Source organism: Lampris incognitus, chromosome 13, assembly GCF_029633865.1.
Source record: "Lampris incognitus isolate fLamInc1 chromosome 13, fLamInc1.hap2, whole genome shotgun sequence".
NCBI lineage: Eukaryota > Metazoa > Chordata > Actinopteri > Lampriformes > Lampridae > Lampris > Lampris incognitus.
Window position 1 is genome coordinate 9,446,563 of NC_079223.1, and position 22,025 is coordinate 9,468,587.

Here is a 22,025-nt window from a genome sequence, read left to right on the forward strand (position 1 = left end):
AACTGTGCAAAGAATGTAACACCTTTAAGCATATTCAACCAGTAGTAAAATGTGCAACCTATGTCTGACTGAACAATATTTTATCATCTGCAAACCAGAAATGTCCACATTGAATAACAGGAATGAATTGGCCAGCAGTTGCACACATAGATATAAGCACCTATTTTGTAATTATAAATAGATCATGACAACAGACAAATACCCCCCCCCCAACTGGACCGTTAGCGATCGCGTGTTTTTTCATTTTTAAACAATATATTTATTGAGATTTTCCTTTTCCCCCCTACAAAAAAGATACAATACAAAAAAAAAAGATACAATACAATCAATGTAAACAGCATCAAACATCAATTCCTCACTCCCTCCTCCAAAATGTCCATAATAAAAAAAAAATTGGGGGAAAAAAACGAAAATTTGGCAGTACAAGAGATGGACATACTAACAGGCTAATGCATGCAGAATATTATCCATCCATTATCCAAACCGCTTATCTGCTCTCAGGGTCGCGGGAATGCTGAAGCCTATCTTACATAATGTTTCTAGTGTACTTGGCCATTTCGTGGCTTAGCCAAACTTACGAGTAGTTTACAGAACTAAACAAAAGCCCTAGGCACCCAGCAGGGCCAGCCAACGCCTAGGACCACCTGGAAAAAAAGAGGCAGAGAGCACGACCACCCCACAAAGCCCAACACGGGGACGAACCCAGTCCCATCCCCACAGATGCCCCCAAAAACCTGGCCCCAGAGAACAGCAGCGCCCCCTGCCTCCAACAACCCAAGCCAGACCGCAGTGTAGCTTCAAGTCTGACCGTGGACATCATAATTAAGAGAAGTTCTATTTTGTAAAAAGGTTACAAAGCCTCCCCAGCAATTATCAATGTTTTTTCTTTAGATTAAACATAATCTTTTCTGACGCCAAGTATGATGAAAGCTCTTTAAGCCACAAAGATACACTGGGGGGGCGTCCTCACTTCTCCAGTGAATGGCTATACATTTATTAGCTGCAATTAGGGCTAGTCTGATAAACTGCGATGTCCCCCAGTAGTGTCAGTCTCGGGTTGGTTGGGACCCACCCCCCCCTCCACAATTCCAATTCTTTTTATGACGTCCAAGATGGATCTCCAGTATTGCGCCAGACACCTGCATGTCCAGAACATATGAAAAAGAGTCCCTGTTTCAGTCTTACATCGAGGACAATCTTCAGAGTAGCTGCTACTTATTCTATGGAGACGTTGAGGTGTCCAGTAAACCCTGTATGTAAGGTTAAACTGTATGAGTTTATGTCGACTGTTATAGGGAACTGATTGAAAGCTATCACAAATCAGTTTCCATTCAGAGTCCTCGAAAGTATAATCAATGTCCATTTCCCATTTAACCTTTGCATTAAGAACTTTACTTTCTGTAAGGCTCATGAGTCTGTAGACCCTCTAAAGGGGCAAGTTTCCCACACGGCTTGTCTCTAATATAGGTCTCTAACTTGTAGATTTTTTTTTTCTACGATTAACAGTTTTTTATTTTTTTCAAAACAACAAAACATATACACACGAGTATTTGAATTACAAATAACATGGACATTAAATCAGAATGCGACAGAAACGAAACAAACACAACCAGACCAAAAATAAATAAAAGATAGGAGAGACATCCTGAAATAAGGAGAGAAAAAAAACAAGAGGAAAAAACAAAAAAAAAGAAGAAAAAACATGACTGTGATGCGTGGAGTGCTAGAAAGTTTACAGCATTGCTTGTCAACAGGTATTCTAACCAAATGTATCTCAGTTACGTATTTCTCATTACATGTGATATGTTACTGTTATTTTTATGAGCTGGAAACGCCATTAAACGCTCAATATATATAAGAATGGTACTGCCCCCATTTCAAGTTATATTCCTCCACCTTATCAAGCAGCCTATATGATAACTGTTCTGGGCAGCCAACTGACCAAGAGAAGTGTACCACAAAGATGGTGCTGGTGCAGAGGAGGCTTTCCATTCTTTGACCACGAGTTTCTGTCCTAACATAAGGGCAGTCTGGATCCAGTCAGCAAGCGGCGGAGTCAAATCACTTAATGCAGAGGGGTCACCCAAAATAAACGGACTGGAAGAGAAAGGGATGTCTAAGCTGGTAATTTTTCTTAAATCGATATGTATAGCAGACCAGAACTCCTGTATTTTTGGGCAACTCCAAAGCATGTGTACTAAAGTACCATCTTTGTCAAGACACCTCCAGCACTCTGAGCTGTCCACCAAACCCACTCTACACAGCCTAGATGACATCCAGTAGACTCTGTTTATAATTTTGAATTGGATCAGCCTTGTTCGCAGTTCCCTTGACATTTTTTTCCCATTCCTAAGTATTCTTCCCCATTGTGTCTCTGAAAATGAAACCTTTAAATCAGTTTCCCATGTCAATTTTAGGGTCAGTATATTGGAATCGGAGGCTGTAAGGATCATAGAGTAGTAGACAGAAGCCTCATGACCACATCCAAAGATCTTAAGGACTCTTTCTAGTGTCACCACTAGATGGGGCTATTGACGGCGAGCCGAAAATTTGTACCAGCAGGTGTCTTAACTGCAAATACTTCCAAAATTGAGTGTGTGGTAAGTCGAATTCCTGCCTAAGTGCCTCAAAGGATTTTAATGTTTCTCCCTGATACAGGTCACCTAGGACTGTGATACCTTTCTGAAACCATTACTTCCAGAGGAAGGGTGATTTATCTATACAAAGCTTGGGATTTAGCCAGATCCCGGCGGACCGATGAAGAAAAGGATCAAATTTAAGGATCTGAGCTATTCTCTTCCAAACCCACTGAATATGGGACAAAATAGGATGTGACCGATACTGTGGGGCTAGTTTGGCTGTGATATAGTTCATGGGCGTAAGAGGAGTGCAAATGGTGCTCTCAAGATGGAGCCACGGGGGAGCTCTCTCCGGGGGCAAGGACCACTGTGCCATATGCCTAAGAGTGAAAGCGTAATGGTAAAATAACAGGTTAGGCACTGCAAGGCCTCCTCTGTCCACTGGCCTCTGCAGTTTTCGCAGGCTCATTCTTGGGCGTTTACTGTTCCATAACAATTTATTACAAAATTGATCAAATTGTTTAAAGTAGTGTAGTGGGATTCGGATTGGGAGAGCCTGCAGTAGGTAGTTGAATTTCGGAGCACAATTCATTTTAAGGATGTTTGCCTTGCCCCACATAGAGAGATACAATGGAGACCAATGCTCTATATCAGCCCGCAGTTTGTCCAATAGGGGGTCAATGTTTATTTTAATCAAGTCAGACAGTAGGGGGGGGCATTATTCCAAGGTAATTGATGCCTTTTTTAGGCCAAGCAAAAGTTCCTGATTGGAAGAGGTTTTTGGGGCTATATGGCGTAAGAGGGAGAGCGTCAGACTTTGTCCAGCTCACTTTATAACCTGAAATGGACGAGAACTTGTCAATAATTTTAAATAGGAAGGAAAGAGAGCGTTCAGGATCGGACATAAACAAAAGAATGTCATCTGCGTACAACATCAGTTTATGACATTTGTCCCCAATTTGAATGCCTGGAAATGTAGGTTCTTTACGGATAGCCACTGCTAATGGTTCTAGTGCTATGGCAAACAGCAGAGGGTCCCCCTGCCTGGTGCCTCTTCCGAGTTCGAATGAGGGGGAGTATGCCGTTGGTGAGCACAGATGCCTTGGGATGGGTGTATATGAGACTAATCCAATCTATGAACTTCTTGCTGAAACCAAAACATTCCAGGGTGGAGACCAGATATTGCCACTCTACCCTGTCAAATGCCTTTTCGGCATCCACTGAGATGGCAGCCATAGGAGAGGTGTTATCCTGAGTAGCCCACATAATATCTATAAATCTCCTAATGTTGTCTGCTGAGGAGTGGGGGCGTATGAAACCGACCTGGTCAGAATGGATCAAAGAGGTTATAACCCTGTCCAGCCGATTAGCTAACATTTTAGATAGTATCTTACTGTCAGAGGAGGTCAAACTAATGGGTCTGAAATTTTTACAATCTAAAGGGTCCTTCCCTTCTTTCGGAATAAGGGTAATAATGGCCTCTGATAGAGAGGGAGGAAGTTTTCCCTTTTCTAGAGCTTCATTATAGGTGTCTAGGAGCAATGGTGCTAGTTCCTCAGCGTAAGCTTTAAGAACTCAGCCGTGTAGCCATCTAAACCTGGTGCTTTACTTGAGGGTAGGTGCTTGATAACGTCAATTATCGCTTCAATAGTAATGGGTGAATCAAGATGTTCAAGCTGGTCCTCTGACAACAATGGAAGATTGAGGGTTGACAGAAATGAAGTAATGTCATTTTTGTCCACCTCTGACTCAGAGGTGTAAAGTTTTACATAAAAATCTCTAAAAGCCACATTTATCTCCTTGGGATCAGACAGAAGATGCCCATCTTCCCTAATGGCTGGAATAGTGCTCATTGCTTCTTTCTGTTTAATGTATCTGGCGAGTAGTCTACCAGCCTTATCGCCCTCCTCAAAATATTTGTCTGGCCCGAAAGAGAGAGAATTCTGCCCTCTGAGTCATAATTGAATTAAACTCATACCTCAGTCTAGCCAAGATGGTAAGATTTTCTGGGGACGTGTTTTTTAACGTTTGACTGCAGTTCTGATCTGTTTTTCAAGCTCCTTAAGTTTTGCATAACTTTGCTTCTTCTTATATTAAAACTGTTGAATTATGTGACCTCTCAAAAAGGCTTTCAGAGCCTCCCAGGCTACTCCTGCTGATGGAGCTGTTGGTAAATTGGCTTCTATGTAAAGATTGATTTGTGATCTTTAAAGGTCTCATCTAATAAAAGGCTGGAGTTTAATCTCCATCTAGTTGATTTAACTGGCATATTAAAGGACAGTACATGAAGAAATATTGGACTATGGTCTGAGAATTGTATTACAAATGTTGCTTGATACTATAGCGGGTATTAGCGACTGAGATACCAAAAAGAAATCTATCCTAGAGAATGAGTTATGGGACGGAGAGAAGAATGTATAATTCCTTGATGATGGGTTTTGTAGTCGCCAAACGTCTATCAAACCAGATGCCTTGGACATATCTTTGAGCACCACATGCGCTCTGAAGGTGCGGGCTGATGGAGAGCTGCAATCTAGTATTGGGTCCATTACATCATTAAAATCTCCACCCATAATAATTGGATAGTCTCCCATATCGTTTAGTTTCTACTCCAGTAGTCCAAAAAATGCAGGATCGTCTATATTTGGAACATACACATTTGCTAGTATGATACTATTACCCCGGATCTCACAAAGCATCAATAGAATTCTCCCCGCCTCATCTGCACTCTTATGCATTTGAATTGTACTTGCTTATTAATTAATGTTGCTACCCCTCTGCTCTTGCTACTGCCACAAGCAGCCTCCACAAAGCCCACCCAGTCAGTACAAAGCTTCTGGGATTCTTGTGCTAGTAAATGGGTCTCCTGCATAAACACTATGTCACATTTCTTTGATTTAATGAAAGTTAATACTTTCTTCTTTTTAATTCTGTTATTGAGGCCTCTGATGTTCCAGCTCATAAACTTCAAACCGTTTTTAATACTGATTGAGATAATGTAAAGTAAGTGTTATACAAGTTTTGCTGTAACTTCCATATTGACCTATTTATGCATGACATCACAAAAAAGTAAGAGACAAAAAACAAAGAAACTCTAAACATACATATAATAAAAGCTACGAAAATGTGTCTGCAAAGCCAGACACCTGAACTACAGTCAGTTTGGTCCATGACTCTCTAACTTGAAGCTGCGGTAAAGTGCCCTCCCCACCCACCCACCCCGTCTCTGCGCTCGTGTCCGACATCCAGGAGTGCGGATAATACATCCGCCTCTCTGTCTCACACAAGCCTGACCATACCATTAGTAACAAAGAGCGTGACATTTTTAACTTTGGCAATTATTTACGTATTAGACCGAACTAGTCTATGCTAAAAAAATAAATGAATAAAATAAACTGTTAACCCAAGATGCCAGTAGTAGGACCAACATACTCTGTATACTTACTCTGTATAGATAAAGATAGATTTGTATAGATAAAACTTACTACTTCACCTCCAAAATCTAACATTACATAATGGGAATCAGTAGCGTTATTACGTCGTTCAATAAAGGTTTTACTGACCTCACCGTGGTTTCTCTGTACTGAAAAGCAAAATCAATGTCCATGAAAAGCAGGTAATTTAAAAAGCGTCCACATTTCTGGAGCGGTGAGGCGCAAAACGCCGTTAACTCAAAGCAAAGGAACCCCAGGTTATCCAAGGGAGTGAATATAGGCCAGGGCCTTTTTATGGTCATCAAATCGGCGAGGATCCTGCGCTGATCTCACGGTGAGTACTGCTGGATAGTCAAGAGAAAATCTCGTGTTTTTCATGGAGCATCTTCTTGCACTCGTTGAACTTTATGCGCTTCTCATTAACCAACTTGGAGTAGTCGGCAAAGACCATAATGCGGTGCTCCTTCCAGATAACATTACCCAACTTGCGTGCAGCCTCTGCAATGTGGTTCCGATCCTGGAATCTCAGGAACCTGACGATGATGGGTCTCGCTGGTGAGGGTTGATTAGGAAATGGGCTTTTGCGTAATGCCCCAATCCTGTGTGCTCTGTCAATTTCCAGTCCCATTGGGAAGTCGATGCTCAAAATCTCAGGCAAAATTTTGCCTAGGAATGACAGGGCATCGCCTTCCTCGCTGCCCTCTGGAAATCCAGTGAAACGTAAATCATTCTCAAGGGGTTCTCAATGTCGTCCAGCTTTTGTCGGAGGGCCTCCACTTTTGTGGCTGTGGCATTAGCTTGCTGCCTTTCGTTAGCATCCTCCAGGAAGCATAGTCAGCTCTCGACTTGAGAAATGCGGTTGGTAATTTCAGCCAGTTTGCTATCTGTAGCTCTTGTTGTCACCCATATAGCCTCTAGCTTCTTGTTGTGGGCATCAGACTTTTCAAAGATTAATGCAGTGAGTTTAGCAAACTCTTTGGCCACTACACCGGGGATGGCGCTAGCAACGGGTGCATCAGTGTTTGATGTGTTGCAAGGCGGCGATGCCCTCTGGTTAGCTTGGGTAGCGTTAGCCGCTTCGTTAGCATTCACCCCGCCGGGGCCAGTTCTTGAAGGATTCGCGGAATTTCTCGTAGCGTTTGGCATCGTTGCACTATAGTGCCAACTTTTTGCCCAATAAGTCAAAGAAAATTGCCTCTTTGTCAGTTTTCAAAGCTAATTATTTGCAGGGCGGGACACAGCTCTTCCTCACACAGCAATTCTAGTCAACCACATCACGTGACTCCGTGTTTTTTAATTTTTGAATGTAGGCACCTCTCCCTTCCCCATTGGACTTTGTGCACGTGATGTGCATGACGAGGCAGTTGAAATGTTCTTTATCATGTAGCTCTACCGACAGCTGATGATTGCTTATAGCATGAAACAGGCTTGTACTGTCTCATAAAGAATTTACTTGACTCACTGGGTTTTATTTATTTGTTGAGCACGTGCCCTACCGTTGAGTGTTTCTTTTAACAAAGTTATTATATATATGTGAATTCTTGGACAAACAAACCAAGACAAAGGTCGACGCTACATAAATCTTTGAAATACTTCCAAAAAAAAAAGAACAAACATAAAAACAAGAAATGGATCCTTTGCAGGAGAAAGAGGAAAAATCCAGGGGTGTAAAAGGGCTGCAGAGGTCTAAGAGGTCCAATGCGTATCCGCAGACAGTCCCTCTGCCCAGACACCCTTGGGCCAGGCCAGAGCATCAATATCTCTGATGTTTCTGCTTCCATTTCTAAGTAGTAATTTACACACCCAAGTAAATTGTACTATTGTGCAAATATGATCTGGTGACATGTCAGCATTTTAGCTCATCCATGACAAACATTAGTGGACGCCACTGTAATTAGAGGAGCCTTCAGACTGGCAGGCGTTCTTAATCCGGCTGCGACTTCATAGAACACACTCACTCTAACCTCTTCCATCAGCCGCCGTCCTGATCGGTTTGACTGTTACACGCAGGTCGTCACTCACATTCACGGTGAATCCTCTCTCCAACAGGAAACTGTCACGTCCAGCGACAGTGAGACCGGCACTCATTGGCGAGCACTTTTATTGACTGGCCTCTGATGAGGCTGCAGGGCTACTGGTTGTTGGCGGGGATCTGATTCGTGGCTGTTCGGTGTGATACTGATTGGTTTACCCGCAGCGGGTAGAATAGATCCATACATCATGCAGGCCAGGCTGGAACATATACAGGACAGTGCACGCCACAGGCTAGAGTGTTTGAATGATGTGCTGCCAGCCGTGACGTTTGCGGCCATTGTCTCATCTCAAGCCCCTGGGATTTAGCATCCTCCACTAAACACAGCACCCTCCAGTTCTTTAAAGTTAAAAAAAAAAGCCTTTTTTGGGGGGGGAAAGTGTCCCATTTACACATCCATAGCATAAAAACACCTTAATTGGTGCCACATTAACGGATCTACTAGGGGACAAACTATAAATCATGAATCAACGTCACCAGCCTTTGAAGAACTCAAAATGGGTCACATTTCACCCTACAAGTGGTGTACCGAACGATGACAAAACAAACACAACGCCAACACAAAATACTGCAGACTTCAGAATGAGGTGGCGGGTACAACGGACTAACTTTTCATTCAATTATGAGTCAAAGTAGACTATATATTAAAAAAAAGAAGAAGCATAAAACATGAAAAATCACTCTTTTGCTGTGTCCTCATGTTTTTTTTTGTGTTTCAAAAGAAGACTAAGTCTTTTCAGAAGCGTATCTTAGATGACAAAAGCCCCTTCTTGCAGTTTTTCTGAACTGCGTTACATGTTCACACGCAGCATCTGATCACAGAAAGCTTACTTGATAAAAAAATAAAATAAAAATGAGGCACGTTATTGCTTTTTTTTGGTCTCTTTTTTTGGGGCCCCCGTTTTTCTCCCCAGTTGTACCCGTCCAATTACCCCACTCTTCCGAGCCGTCCCGGTTGCCGCTCCGCCCCCTCTGCTGATCCGGGGAGGGCTGCAGACTACCACATGCCTCCTCTGATACATGCGGAGTCGCCAGCTGCTTCTTTTCACCTGACAGTGAAGAGTTTCACCAGGGGGATGTAGCGCGTGGGAGGATCACACTATCCCCTCCCCCCCAAAAGGCACCCCAACCAACCAGAGAAGGCACTAGTGCAATGACCAGGACACATACTCACATCCAGCTTCCCACCCGCAGACACAGCCAATTGTGTCTGTAGGGACGCCCGATCAAGCCGGAGGTAACAAAGGGATTCGAACTGGCGATCCCTGCGTTGGTAGGCAACGGACTAGACCGCCACGCTACCCAGACGCCCTTTTGTCTTTCTCTTAACTACAAATGACAGAGATGCTACGTTCCTCAGGTGGTGAAAAGGGTTTAACCATTGTGCCGCACATTACTCACCACACTGCTCAAGCCGTGCTCCTTCAGCAGCATGAGGGAGTTCTGGTAGCAGGAAGTGAGGTCCTTCGTCTCAGACAAGCCCACAAGACCTCTGGCCACTGGTCCAACGGTGTGAATCACATCTGTCAGAGAGGGAGAACACACACAAAGTTGGCTTTCAAACAGTTTGTATCACCTAAACCAACGTGGCTGGCGGTCGTCTGTACTTCAGTCGAGCGGTCCCAGACACGTGAAACAGAAGCAGGCTTTTAAAACCCTGCTCCTTCAGTGTCTGGCACATCATCACCCAGTACAATCACAATGGTGTTTTTTTTTCTTCACAGTGAGTCATCAGGGATGGCATGAGCCAACCTACTGCCTAAAATGAATGTGTTTCTCCGAGTTAATGTCTGAACAGAAAATCAATTACAAGATTATTTTATGCCGTCTATTCAAAAGATCTCCCAGTGCTCTCCTTCCCAACGCATAATAATGTCTCATCCCGTCAATCACCGGTCTCCTTGTCCGGCCTTGCCAGACAGAGGAATGCAGCCCCTTAATTGAATCATAGCGGCGATGACAGGAAAATAAGAGCATCCAAGTAGTGATCTGACAGAGACATCATTTTTTTAAAACCCGCCCGATTCTTCGCGCCGTCCTCGGTGTTGGACAGGACGGGTCAACAACGATATGTACAAGCAAGTCAGCGCTGTCTGCAGAGCCTTCACATCTCACAGGATGTTCCTTTTGGAGACAGAGGGAGAGAGGGCAAAAGGGAGAGCGAGACTGAAAAGAGACAGACAGACAAAAGAGGAAGATAGGCCCTTTCGGGTCGACTTCAGGACAGTCCAAAATAAGGTGGACTCCAGGAGCTGGATTACCTCAGGCTAAGTCAACACATCTTGTAAGAAGGAGCTTCAGTGAATGCGGTTAGCGTTTGCAGGAATTGCTTGAGTCTGTTTAACACAGTGTGTATGTGTCGTCTAACTGATGGTCATCACATCACCAGAGCTTAGCTACACTTCCATGGCAGTGAAATTCCCAAGAAATTCCAAAAAACAAAAAAAAGTGCATATTTAACAATTCCCTGCATATCAAAATAAAATGTATTTATCTAGTTTAGCAGATTTAAATGAATTTACAGTCTGTATACTTTTCCCTTTTTCTCCCCAATTGTATCCGGCCAATTACCCCACTCTTCTGAGCCATCTCGGTCACTGCTCCACCCACTCTGCCGATCCGGGAAGGGCTGCAGACTACCACGTCTCCTCCCATACATGTGGAGTCGTCAGCTGCTTCTTTTCACCTAATAGTGAGGAGTTTCACCAGGGGGACGTAGCGCAAGGGAGGATCACGCTATTACCTCCAGTCCCCCCCCCCCCCGAAGAGGCGCTCCGACTGACCAGAGGAGGCGCTAGTGCAGCAACCAGGACACATACCCACATCCGGCTTCCCACCCGCAGACACGGCCAATCGTGTCTGTAGGCACGCCCGATCAAGCCGGAGGTGACAAGGGGATTCGAACCGGCAATCCCCGTGTTGGTAGGCAACAGAATAGACCGCTATGCTACCCGGACACACCTCAGTCTATAGTTTTTATCTACTTACACTCATTCATTTACAATTTAGCACATCGGGTTCTTTGACCATATTTAAACACAATAAAGTGTGAGTGTGGAGAACTCTGAAGTGGTCCATGTGACTGGAGGTAAAGGAGAAAGAAGCCCATCGGGAATAAAAGCGTAGATTGTCTTTATGCATGCTCACTAATCCAGGTAAGGACATCACAGAAAGTTGAATCAGTTCATCTGGACACAACGTTTATTGACAGAAACATTTCATCACTCATCCAAGTGACCTCTTCAGTCTCGCCTGACTGAGGGTATCCCCACCCTTATAAACAACAGTGACTGCAGGCACCCCCACCCTTATAAACAACAGTAACTGCAGGCACCCCCACCCTTATAAACAATGCAGTGACTGCAGGCATCCCTAGCCTTATAAAGAATACAGTGACATAATGACCCAAACAAATGATCGGTTTCATATGCAAATTACTGTGACCATTAACAAGAATTTCAATGGTCATGTGTACTATTCACAGAGGATTGGGGAATAGTTGCTATCACAGCATTGTAAGATGGTGACAGATGTACTCTTAGTCCCCGCCCGCTCAGGGATCATGCAGGAAAAGTGCAAATTCTCAACGGTCGCGTGTCTTTACACTAGCCTCTCCGCTTATTTTTTAAACAAAACACTCTGCCTTCTTCTTCCCCCAGAATAAATGTGGACCATATTACTCCTCTGTTTAACCGTAAATCATTAACAGATTAAATTCGGTTGTGCATCTGGACACTTAACAGGTCAGGATAATGGACTACGGGGGATTGGGGATACCATTACCAAGTGGGTTTTGGCTAGTAGTGCTTAAGGGGGGAGATGCTGGGTTCGGAAACGTTACTTTAAAATAAATATTCAAATAAAGGCCCTCGGTTGAATCTACAGCTAAGCCGACATCGGACCGTAATGAGACTGGAGCTGTCTGAACTACTGTCTTTTTCCACAACAACAGGCTGAAAATTGCACAGCCCAACATGGTTATAGCGGGGCACGTGGAAAGTTGTTTTTCTTGCATAATTCATGAAGTTCTGCGCTAGAATAACGACAACATGCCAATTACAGTGTGGGTAAGCGCCAAAAATCAGACTACTGGTGAATTCATGAACATTCAGACACTTCTCATCCCGCCACTACCCATGTCTCCAATCGTATCCTCAACACTTCCAGCATCGAATAAATATTTATACAGCAGTGTTCTGGCATGGTGAGAGACATGCCTCACTTTGTTAAGAAGGAAGCATATTAACAGAAGGACAGGGAGTAAATTTAAAGTTCCCAAACACACTTTGGCAGCAGCTTCTGTAAAGCTAAACAAAGAAAAAGCAATGCATCCATGGCCGTCAGGGCTGGGAGGAAAGCAGGCTAGCCAATTTGGTCTCGGGGGGGACACACAGCTATTTCTAAATCTGAGAAAATCCCACCATTGTTTGCAATGGGATGTAACACTCCGTAAATTAAGCTGCTGGAGATTTTTCTTAATTCATCAATGTTCAACGCTTGGTGAGGATATGCTGATAGCAAAGCAACTCTGAACACAGGAGAAACCAGAAAAATTAACTTGTCATTTCATTTCATGCACTTGTGTACATGAAATGACACGAAATATTGTTTGCCCCAGCCCACAGCAGTGCAACACAAAGACAAAAACACACATCTGAACTATAAGAACACATACTATATCCAAACTACAAAAACACATATCCAACATCTCATCTCATCTTCAGCCGCTTTTCTGGGGTCGAGTCGCGGTGGCAGACGTTGCTGGGGAGACGTCCCTCTCCCCAGCAACGCCCTCCAGCTCCTCCTGGGGAATCCCAAGGCATTCCCAGGCCAGATTGGACATGTAGTCCCTCTAGCGAGTTCTGGGTCTACCCCGGGGTCTCCTCCCAGTTGGCCGTGCCCAGTAAACCGCCAAAGGAAGGCGCCCAGGAGGCATCCTAATCAGATGCCCGAACCATCTCAACTGGCTCCTTTCAACGCGAAGGAGCAGTGGCTCTACTCCAAGCTCCCTCCAGATATCCAAGCTCCTCACCCTATCTCTAAGGCTGAGCCCAGACACCCTACGGAGGAACCTCATTTAAGCTGCTTGTATCCGCGATCTCACCCTTTCGTTCACTACCCACATAGGGTAGGATTGGAACGAAGACTGACTGGTAAATTGAGAGCTTTGCCTTCGGGCTCAGCTCCTTCTTCGCCAAAACGGTCCAGTACAACGTCCGCATTACTGCTGATGCTGCACCATTCCACCTGTCAATCTCCCACTCCATCCTACCCTCACTCGTGAACAAGACCCCGAGATACTTGAACTCCTTCCCTTGAGGCAACAACTCATCCCCAACCCGGAGGGAGCAATACACAATTTTTCAGTAGAGAACCATGGCCTCAGACTTGGAGGTGCTGACTCTCATCCCAGCCATTTCACACTCAGCTGCAAACCGCCCCAGTGCGCGCCGGAGGTCGCATTCTGATGAAGCCAACAAAACCACATCATCTGCGAAGACCAGAGATGCAATTCTGAGGTTCCCAAAACGGACACACTCTTCACCTTGGCCGTGCCTTGAGATCCTGTCCATGAATATCACAAACAGAATCGGAGACAAGGGACAACCTTGGCGGAGTCCGACACCCACCGAAAACGTGTTTGACTTTGTGCCAAGAATGTGGACACAGCTCTCACTTTGGTTATACAAGGACAGGATGGCTTGTAGCAACTGCCCCGGTACCCGATAGTCCCACAGTACCCCCCAGAGAGTGCCCCGGGGTACACAGTCGTAAGCCTTCTCCAAGTCCATAAAACACATGTAAACTGGCTGGTCAAACTCCCATGCCCCCCTCAGCACTTCCGCAAGGGTAAAGAGTTAGTCGGTTGTTCCACGGCCAGGACGGAATCCGCATTGTTCCTCCTGCATCTGAGGTTCGACAATTGGTCGGAGCCTCTTTTCAAGCACCCTAGAGTAGACTTTCCCCGAGAGGCTGAGCAATGTGGTGCCCCGATAATTGGAATACACCCTCCGGTCCCCCTTTTTGCATATGCGAACCATCACCCCAGTCTGCCACTCCACAGGTACTGTCCCCGACCTCCACGTGACACTGAAGAGACATGTCAACCAAGACAGCCCAACAATGTCCAGAGCCGTCAGCATCTCAGGGTGAATTTCATCCACACCTGGCGCCTTGCCACCGATGAGTTTTCTAACTACCTCAGAGACCTCTGCCAGAGATATGGGTGGGGCTTCCCCTGAGTCTTCAGACTCTACCTCCTCCACTGAGAACGTGTTAGTCAGGTTCAGGAGCTCCTCAAAGTATTCTTTCCACCACTCGACAACATCCCCTGTCCGGGTCAAGCGCTGCTTCCCCTTCCTGAGTCGCCGGATCGTTTGCCAAAACTTCCTTGAGGCCAATCGAAAGTCCTCCTCCATAGCCTCGCCGAACGCCTTCCATACCCAAGTTTTTGCTTTCACGACTGCTGAAGCGGCAGCCCTTCTGGCTTCCCGGTACTGGTCTGCTGCTTCAGGAGACCCCTGGGCGAACCAAGTTTGAAAGGCCTCCTTTTTCAGCCTAACAGCTTCCTTCACCACCGGTGTCCATCAGCGGGTTCTTGGGTTGCCGCCTCGACAGGCACTGATGGCCTTTTGACCACAGCTCCTGCCTGCCGCATCTACAATAGAGGCTTTGAACATGGCCCACTCAGACTCCATGTCCCCAGCCTCTCTCGGGATACACGAGAACTTCTTCCGGAGATGGGAGTTGAAGACCTCATGGACAGGGGCCTCCGCCAGACATTCCCAGTTCACCCTCACTACACATTTGGGTTTGCCAGGTCTGTCCGGCAGCCTTCCCCACCATCTGATCCAACTCACCACCAGGTGGTGATCAGCTGACAGCTCTGCTCCTCTCTTCACCCAAGTGTCCAAAACATACGGCTGCAGATCTGATGATACGACCACAAAGTCTATCATTGACCTTCGGCCTAAGGTGTTCTGGTACCAAGTACATGTATGAACTACCTTATGTTCAAACATGGTGTTTGTTATTGCCAATCCATGATTCACACATAAGTCCAATAACAAGGCACCGCTTGGGTTCAGATCGGGGAGGCTGTTCCTCCCAATCATGCCCCTCCGGTTTTCTCCATCGTTGCCCACGTGAGCGTTGAAGTCCCCCAGCAGAAATATAGCGTCCCGAGGCGGAGCCCAATCCAGGACACCACCCAGAGACTCCAAGAAGGCCGGATACTCTGAACTGCTATTCGCTGAATAAGCACACACAACAGTCAGAGCCTTTCCCCCAGCGCCTCGCAGTTGTAGAGGCAACCCTCTCATTCCCCGGGGAGAACTCCAACATGGCAGCGCTCAACCGGGGACTTGTGAGTATCCCCACACCTGCCAGGTGCCTGTCACCTTGGCCAACTCCAGAAAAGTAATAAGTCCAGCCCCTCTCCAGTTGTTTGGTACCAGAGCCCATGCTATGCGTGGAGGTGAGTCCAACTATATCTAGTTGGTACCGCTCCACCTCCCGCACCAGGTCAGGCTCCTTCCCCGCCAGAGAGGTAACTTTCCACGTCCCGAGAACCAATCTGCGATGACAGAAGTCGGCAAGCCCCGGTCCTTGCCTTTGCCTGCCGCCCAGCCTGCATTGCACCCTACCCCAATGCTCATCCCTGCGTGTGGTGGGTCCATGTTGTTTTTTCAGGCTGGGCCTGACTGGACCCCATGGGCCAAGCCCCGGCCACCAAATGCTCGCCAGCAAGCTCCCCTCCCAGGTCTGGCTCCAGGAGGGGGCCCCAGTTTCCCTTTTCCGGGCAAGATGCTGTAACTCTGCTGGTGCAAATTCATTTGGGTTTTTTGGGAACCGCTCTTAGTCTGGCCTCTCCCCTGGAACCAATTTGCCTTGCGAGACCCTACCAGAGGCTATTGCCCCCGACAACACAGCTCCCAGGATCACCAGGACACACAAACCCCTCCACCACGTTAAGGTGACGATTCTCGGAGGAGATATCCAACATACCTCAAAATAAATAAATGTAAAAAAATAATCACTGTCCAAGAGAACTAACGCCAGCCAGAATGACTGTCGGAACTGCCAGTCTGCGTGGGCTTGCAGTTAGCTTAGCCTGCCCCTGCTTCTGCATCCTGTGAGACCGCCCTCGGTGTTTCCTCCTCAGGTGCAGCTCCAGGCAGGGCTGTGGTCCTTGGGCCCACCGGACGCAGCAGACCAGGCTCCCCGAGCCAGACACCTTCGACACACCTCCCCGCGCTCCACACGACAACACCAAAAATACAGGAAACGCCAGGCGAGGCCGCCGCCAGACCACCCTTGGTGTTATTGGAACTGCCAGTCTGCATGGGCTAGCAGTTAGCGTAGCCTGCCCTGCCCCCAGGAGGATGATTGAATGACTACATCATCTCTGCATTACAATGACCATACGTGATTTAACTTTGTGCGCAATTCCCTTGGCGGAAAATTAAACTTAGGCTCCATGTAAGAGTATATAAAAACATTTCAGTCATTTTGCCATGGTGCTTATAAACCAAAGAGGAACTTATTTATGACTGCCATGTGCTTTTCAGTCCTTATTGTATTTAAACATCCAGTTTGTAAATGACAACACAAGGCACAACACAGCAGCGTGCATGCAGACTTGCAAAACTTTCAACAGATAATTCCCCCAGCACGGTTATTTGCTCTTTTTTAACTGATGCAATCCTCCTGTTTTCATTCTGTTCCTCTCCGGCGTAACAGCAACATTCGGCTGCATGTGTGTCTACATTGAGAGGGGTACATGCAGACACATGTACACAATTATTTCTGTGCAACCTCCATATAAGAGGCACATAAATCTCCATTTTAGCAGGAGAATATCCCCTGCTGATGGATTACCAGCATTTCTCTTACAGATTGGGGGTTGTGACTGATTACTGTTGTATAATAACAGCTGCAAAAAAAAAGAAGAGAAAAGACAAATGTCATGGCTAAATACATTGATTGTAAGCTATGGCACAGCATACATTAAAGGAGAAAGACAAACCATCTGTAAATCTGTCGACATCGCTGAAGGGGAATAACCCGGCCTCACTTTGCAGGCGACATCTTGCAGTCCTGATTTGTGACTCACCCCTGTCTCTATCGCTAACCAAATTACATTTAAGGAAAGGAAAAGTATAAGAGGAAACGCTGCGGTGATTGAGAAACCGCAAGATCGCAGTCAATCATGTCCAGATTAATCCCAAATATTAATAAAGCAGCATTGCAGGAGGCCAAACATAATTTTGTCACAACCGGTTCACTCAAAACTCGCAATGTTGAGTCATCAACGTCTTTCTGCGTTGTCTTCTCTTGCACAAATGGGGTCCCCCTTGCCGCGTCATTCTGAACACCAGTTATGCTCTCCCTTTAAACAGCATTTTAGCCCAAGTATTTCAGTTCGACTTTCATTTCATTGCGCTCCCCTGCTTGAGGCTACAGAGCTGGTCATCCATTAGAGACCATCAAGACCAAAAGCCGGCAACTGCAGTTCATACGGGTCTTCCAATCCTTCAAGCCATACTGACTGGAGGAAAGAGCGATTATGAAAATAACAATCTTCATTTCAAAGGTATCACTTAAATCAGAGTAGAATTTGGAGGAGTAGTCATTTTAAATGATATTGTATAATCACAGGTAGGGCTGTGCGATATGACCAAAATTTCATATCACGGTATAGGTCATTCACATCACAATGTTACATATCGCGATATAGGTCATTCATATCATGATAACGTCCCATATTGCGATATAGGTCATTCATATCATGATAACATCCCATATCGCGATATAGGTCATTCATATCACGACAATGTTACATATCGCGATGTAGGTCACTCATATCACAATAATGTTACATATCACAATATAGGACATTCATATCATGATAACGACACATATCGCGATATATGTCATTCATATCATGATAACAATACATATCGCGATATATGTCATTCATATCATGATAATGATAGATATCACGATATAGGTCAATCATACCATGATGCCGATACATATCGCGATATAGGTCATTCATATCACGATAATGTTACATATCGCGATATAGGTCATTCATATCACGATAACGCTACGTATCACAATATAGCACATTCATATCATGATAACGATACATGTCGCGATATAGGACATTTTCTCTAAATTCAATGAATAAATAGCTTATATAAAATGACCACATGGAAAGGCCTATTTCTTATTACATTTTGAATTATATACTCAACAAATAAAAGGTATTTACTCATATATGATTATTTTTCGTTTTTTTTTAATCCTTTGCGCACATTTTCCTCGTTTTTCCTCATTAAAATGTAACCCTTTTACCTTGTGTTATAATGCACACAGGATTCACACTCGTATTAAAAAAAAAACAAAAACGCAGGATCCTAGGTTCTCAGTGGTCGATGGTGAAATGGCTGAAATTCATGTCTATCCCCGAATGTCACTAGGCTAGTGTTATTATTAAAATAGGTAACTATTACATGTGACTGAAAAGTGCAACAAGAAAACTTGAATTGAAATATAACACATTAAGTAGCGCGGTGCCTCCACTACGGAAATGCTATACCCACAATTAAGCTAGTATATTGTGTATTTCCCCAGAATTTAAGTTAGAAATATTCCAACACTGGTAATGGATATCTATTATCCTATAGGTGTGTGTGCAATTTCTGATCAAGCCTGTGATGCATATAATAAAAGGTGTAATGAACCAGTGGTGTTCTATATTACTGAGTACATTGACCCAGCACTTACCAAGTTAAAATGAGCAGCCAATACACCCAAGATATTGCAGCGAATTCGGGGGACAGCGCAACCACAGGAACTGCCGCGGCCGGGAAGCGAACCCGTATCGCCCGCACCGCAGGAGGCATCGCTAACCGCTCGACTAAAGGGTCAGACCCGCCAGCCAGCAGCCAGCGTGTCTTCTTATCCATGCACATTACAATATATATCGTCACATCACACAGCCTAATCTCAGGAGTGCCATCTCTCTCATCACTGGGGTGAGCCCGGTCTCCCTCTCCACAAACACATCTCGCACCAGTATGGGTGCTTAAAGAAAACACTTCACTAGCAGTCTTGCTTCGGCATGGTGAGACGCCGCTGGGTCGCATCTGTGCAGCGCCGCCCTTTCGGGGTTTGCATCACACGTGACACGCGTCTAAAGGGGGGTTATGTGAAGAATCGCGGAGGGGGGGGGGCAGAGGAAGACGCTCGGGGGAGCGGAGAGAACGAGCGAATAGGCCCAATGATGAGAGGGGACGACGGACGAGGAGAGGACGCAGAAGAAAAGGGAGGAGAGGAGTGAGATGGCGAAAAGGACGAGAGAGCGGAGTGGGGGGAAAAAAAGCATTTGATCTAGCATGTCATACACACTATAAACTAGGAGCTTTGTTTCACACGTGCGATGAGGCTATTTGAAAAGTCTCGAAATTAATGTGCACGCGTGCACGGATATCCTACTGCGTGTGTCCCATATATTATAGTGGGCAAAACTGAAAGCTCACCCGGGCCTGCTGACCAAAGCTGGCAACGCTGTTTTATGATGCGACAGTTTATTGATCCCTATGCAGAAATTCTCTTGACATTTCCCTCGCGCATGCACGCATGCACAGATACATGCATGCATGCACGCACGCACACACACACACACACACACATGCACAAACAAGCTAACAAGATGGGCTAGTTAAAGAACCTAACAGCAGGCGTCCAGGTAGCACTGCGGTCTATTCCGTTGCCTACCAACACGGGGATCGCTGGATCGAGTCCCCGTGTTGCCTCCGGCTTGGTCGGGCGTCCCTACAGACACAATTGGCCGTGTCTGCGGGTGGGAAGCCGGATGTGGGTATGTGTCCTGGTCGCTGCACTAGCGCCTCCTCTGCTCGGTCGGGGCGCCTGTTCGGTGGGGGGAGGGGGACTGGGGGGAATAGCGTGATCCTCCCACGCGCTACGTCCCCCTGGTGAAACTCCTCACTGTCAGGTGAAAAGAAGCGGCTGGCGACTCCACATGTATCGGAGGAGGCATGTGGTAGTCTGCAACCCCCCCTTGATTGGCAGAGGGGGTGGAGCAGCACAGCAACTGGGACGGCTCGGAGGAGCGGGGTAATTGGGGAGAAATAGGGGGGAAAATTGATAAGGTAATTGATAATTGAGGGTTCACTGGCTTCCCACTGATTCAGCAGTCCTCTGTAACCATGAGCAGGACTGTCATTCTTACTGAAAATTTGAAATTAACAGATAATTAACAAAAAAAAAAAACAGAGTTAACAATACCATCTCCCATCATCGAGTCCAAAGCCTGCTGTGCGCCTAATGAACTGAACCGGGGAGGCTTCTCTACGAACTGGGGTTGATGAGGGCAAAAATCAAACAGACAGTATCCCTTTAAACCACCAACTGCACAGCTTGTGTCCTAATATCTTAGACATGTCCACTAATACACCTCTCAGCTTGCAAAGAGGAGCTACCCAGGGATGCACGCGTACTTCAGAGACGCCACTTTCTGAGCAACAAGAAGTCTTTCGGCACATCTAGAAGTTTTTTGGGTTTTTTTTTTTTTTCAAAAGAGAAGCGTGAAGGCTAACTCAGAAAGCAACCAAGATTGCCTGAGTTTTTCATTTTTATTTAATTTGGTCCAACCACGCTGACCTTGATGATGGGTCTGCCCGGCTACGGAACGACATGTTCCAGAGACACACTACACTTTTCTTGTAAACATGTTTGCTGTGCAAAGAGCTCCCACTCTCACCAGCGACCCTTCCAGGTACAAAAGAAAGAGTTAGCACCCAGGAAAAGTATGGCGACGGGAGCCTCATTTGAATCTATTATAACTCAAGAGAGCCAGCAGAGACAATAACCAAACTGCTTTCACACGGCCCATACTAATTATCCTCCATACTTAAAAATCAACACAGCACATAATGACTTACAGTCCATTAAGAATTTCAGCCAAATTTGAATTTAAATGCTGGCTTTGCAATCTCCATCTTGATGGGTTCACCCAGAATCTGTTTGCAGGGAAGATTGCAGGCCTATTAGGCTCTGATAACCTTGCTTGGTAGAACTGAGTCTCTCGTCCTGTGATGGATGCTGAAAACAGGGCAGTGGGACTTCACCGTGTCTGCTTCTGGACTGATATGGTGGTCGTCCATCTTGTCTGCTTTCCCAACTTGGAGGTTGCATGGCGACGCATCCAGCCCTCATCATGATACTATTTTTTTTTTTGAGGGGGGGGGACCTTCTCTCCAGAGTTGTACCCCGGCCAATTATCCCACTCTTCCGAGTTGTCCCTGTCGCTGCTCCACCCCCTCTGCCAATCCGGGGAGGACTGCAGACTACCACCTGCCTCCTCCCATACATGTGGAGTTGCCAGCTGCTTCTTTTCACCTGACCGTGAGGAGTTTCACCAGGGGGATGTAGCACATGGGAGGATCACGCTATTCCCCCCAGTTCACCCTTACCCCCAAACAGGTGCCCCAACCGACCAGAGGAGATGCTAGTGCAGTGACCAGGACACATACCCACATCCGGCTTCCCGCACCCCCAGACACGGCCAATTGTGTCTGAAGGGACGCGCGACCAAGCCGGACGCAACATGGGGGACTTGAAGCGCCGATCCCATCACGACACTACTGAGGCAGCTAAACACGTGGCCAGCATCTGTTGCAAAATGGATTTGAGTGTCATGGTAAAGACATCATCAGACAGAAGGGCTGAATATTTCCATTCTGAAAATGAGCTTTGAAAATCCCAATGGGCTCCCTGGGATTTTTTTTAAATCCGAGAGAAGGTTTTGGAAGAATAACACAATCTCCGGTGGTCTTTTCTTATATGACTCATTTTCGGTAACCTATTAAGAGTGTTGAATCGGAGAAAATTGAAAAGGAGATCGATAGGGAAAAAAAAGTAACAAAATCCTCACTGAGGTCTTTCATC

At 45.9% G+C, this 22,025-nt stretch overlaps 1 protein-coding gene across 2 annotated transcripts in view; it reads right to left on the minus strand.

Annotated features, from left to right (window-relative positions):
* The window catches only part of macrod2 (mono-ADP ribosylhydrolase 2), a 622,428-nt gene that overhangs the window by 191,920 nt on the left and 408,483 nt on the right, over positions 1-22,025 (minus strand). For both annotated transcript variants that reach the window (XM_056292387.1, XM_056292386.1), the window contains exon 6: positions 9,447-9,568. In XM_056292387.1, the coding sequence (XP_056148362.1) occupies positions 9,447-9,568 (122 nt within the window). The remainder of the gene's footprint in view (positions 1-9,446; positions 9,569-22,025) is intronic.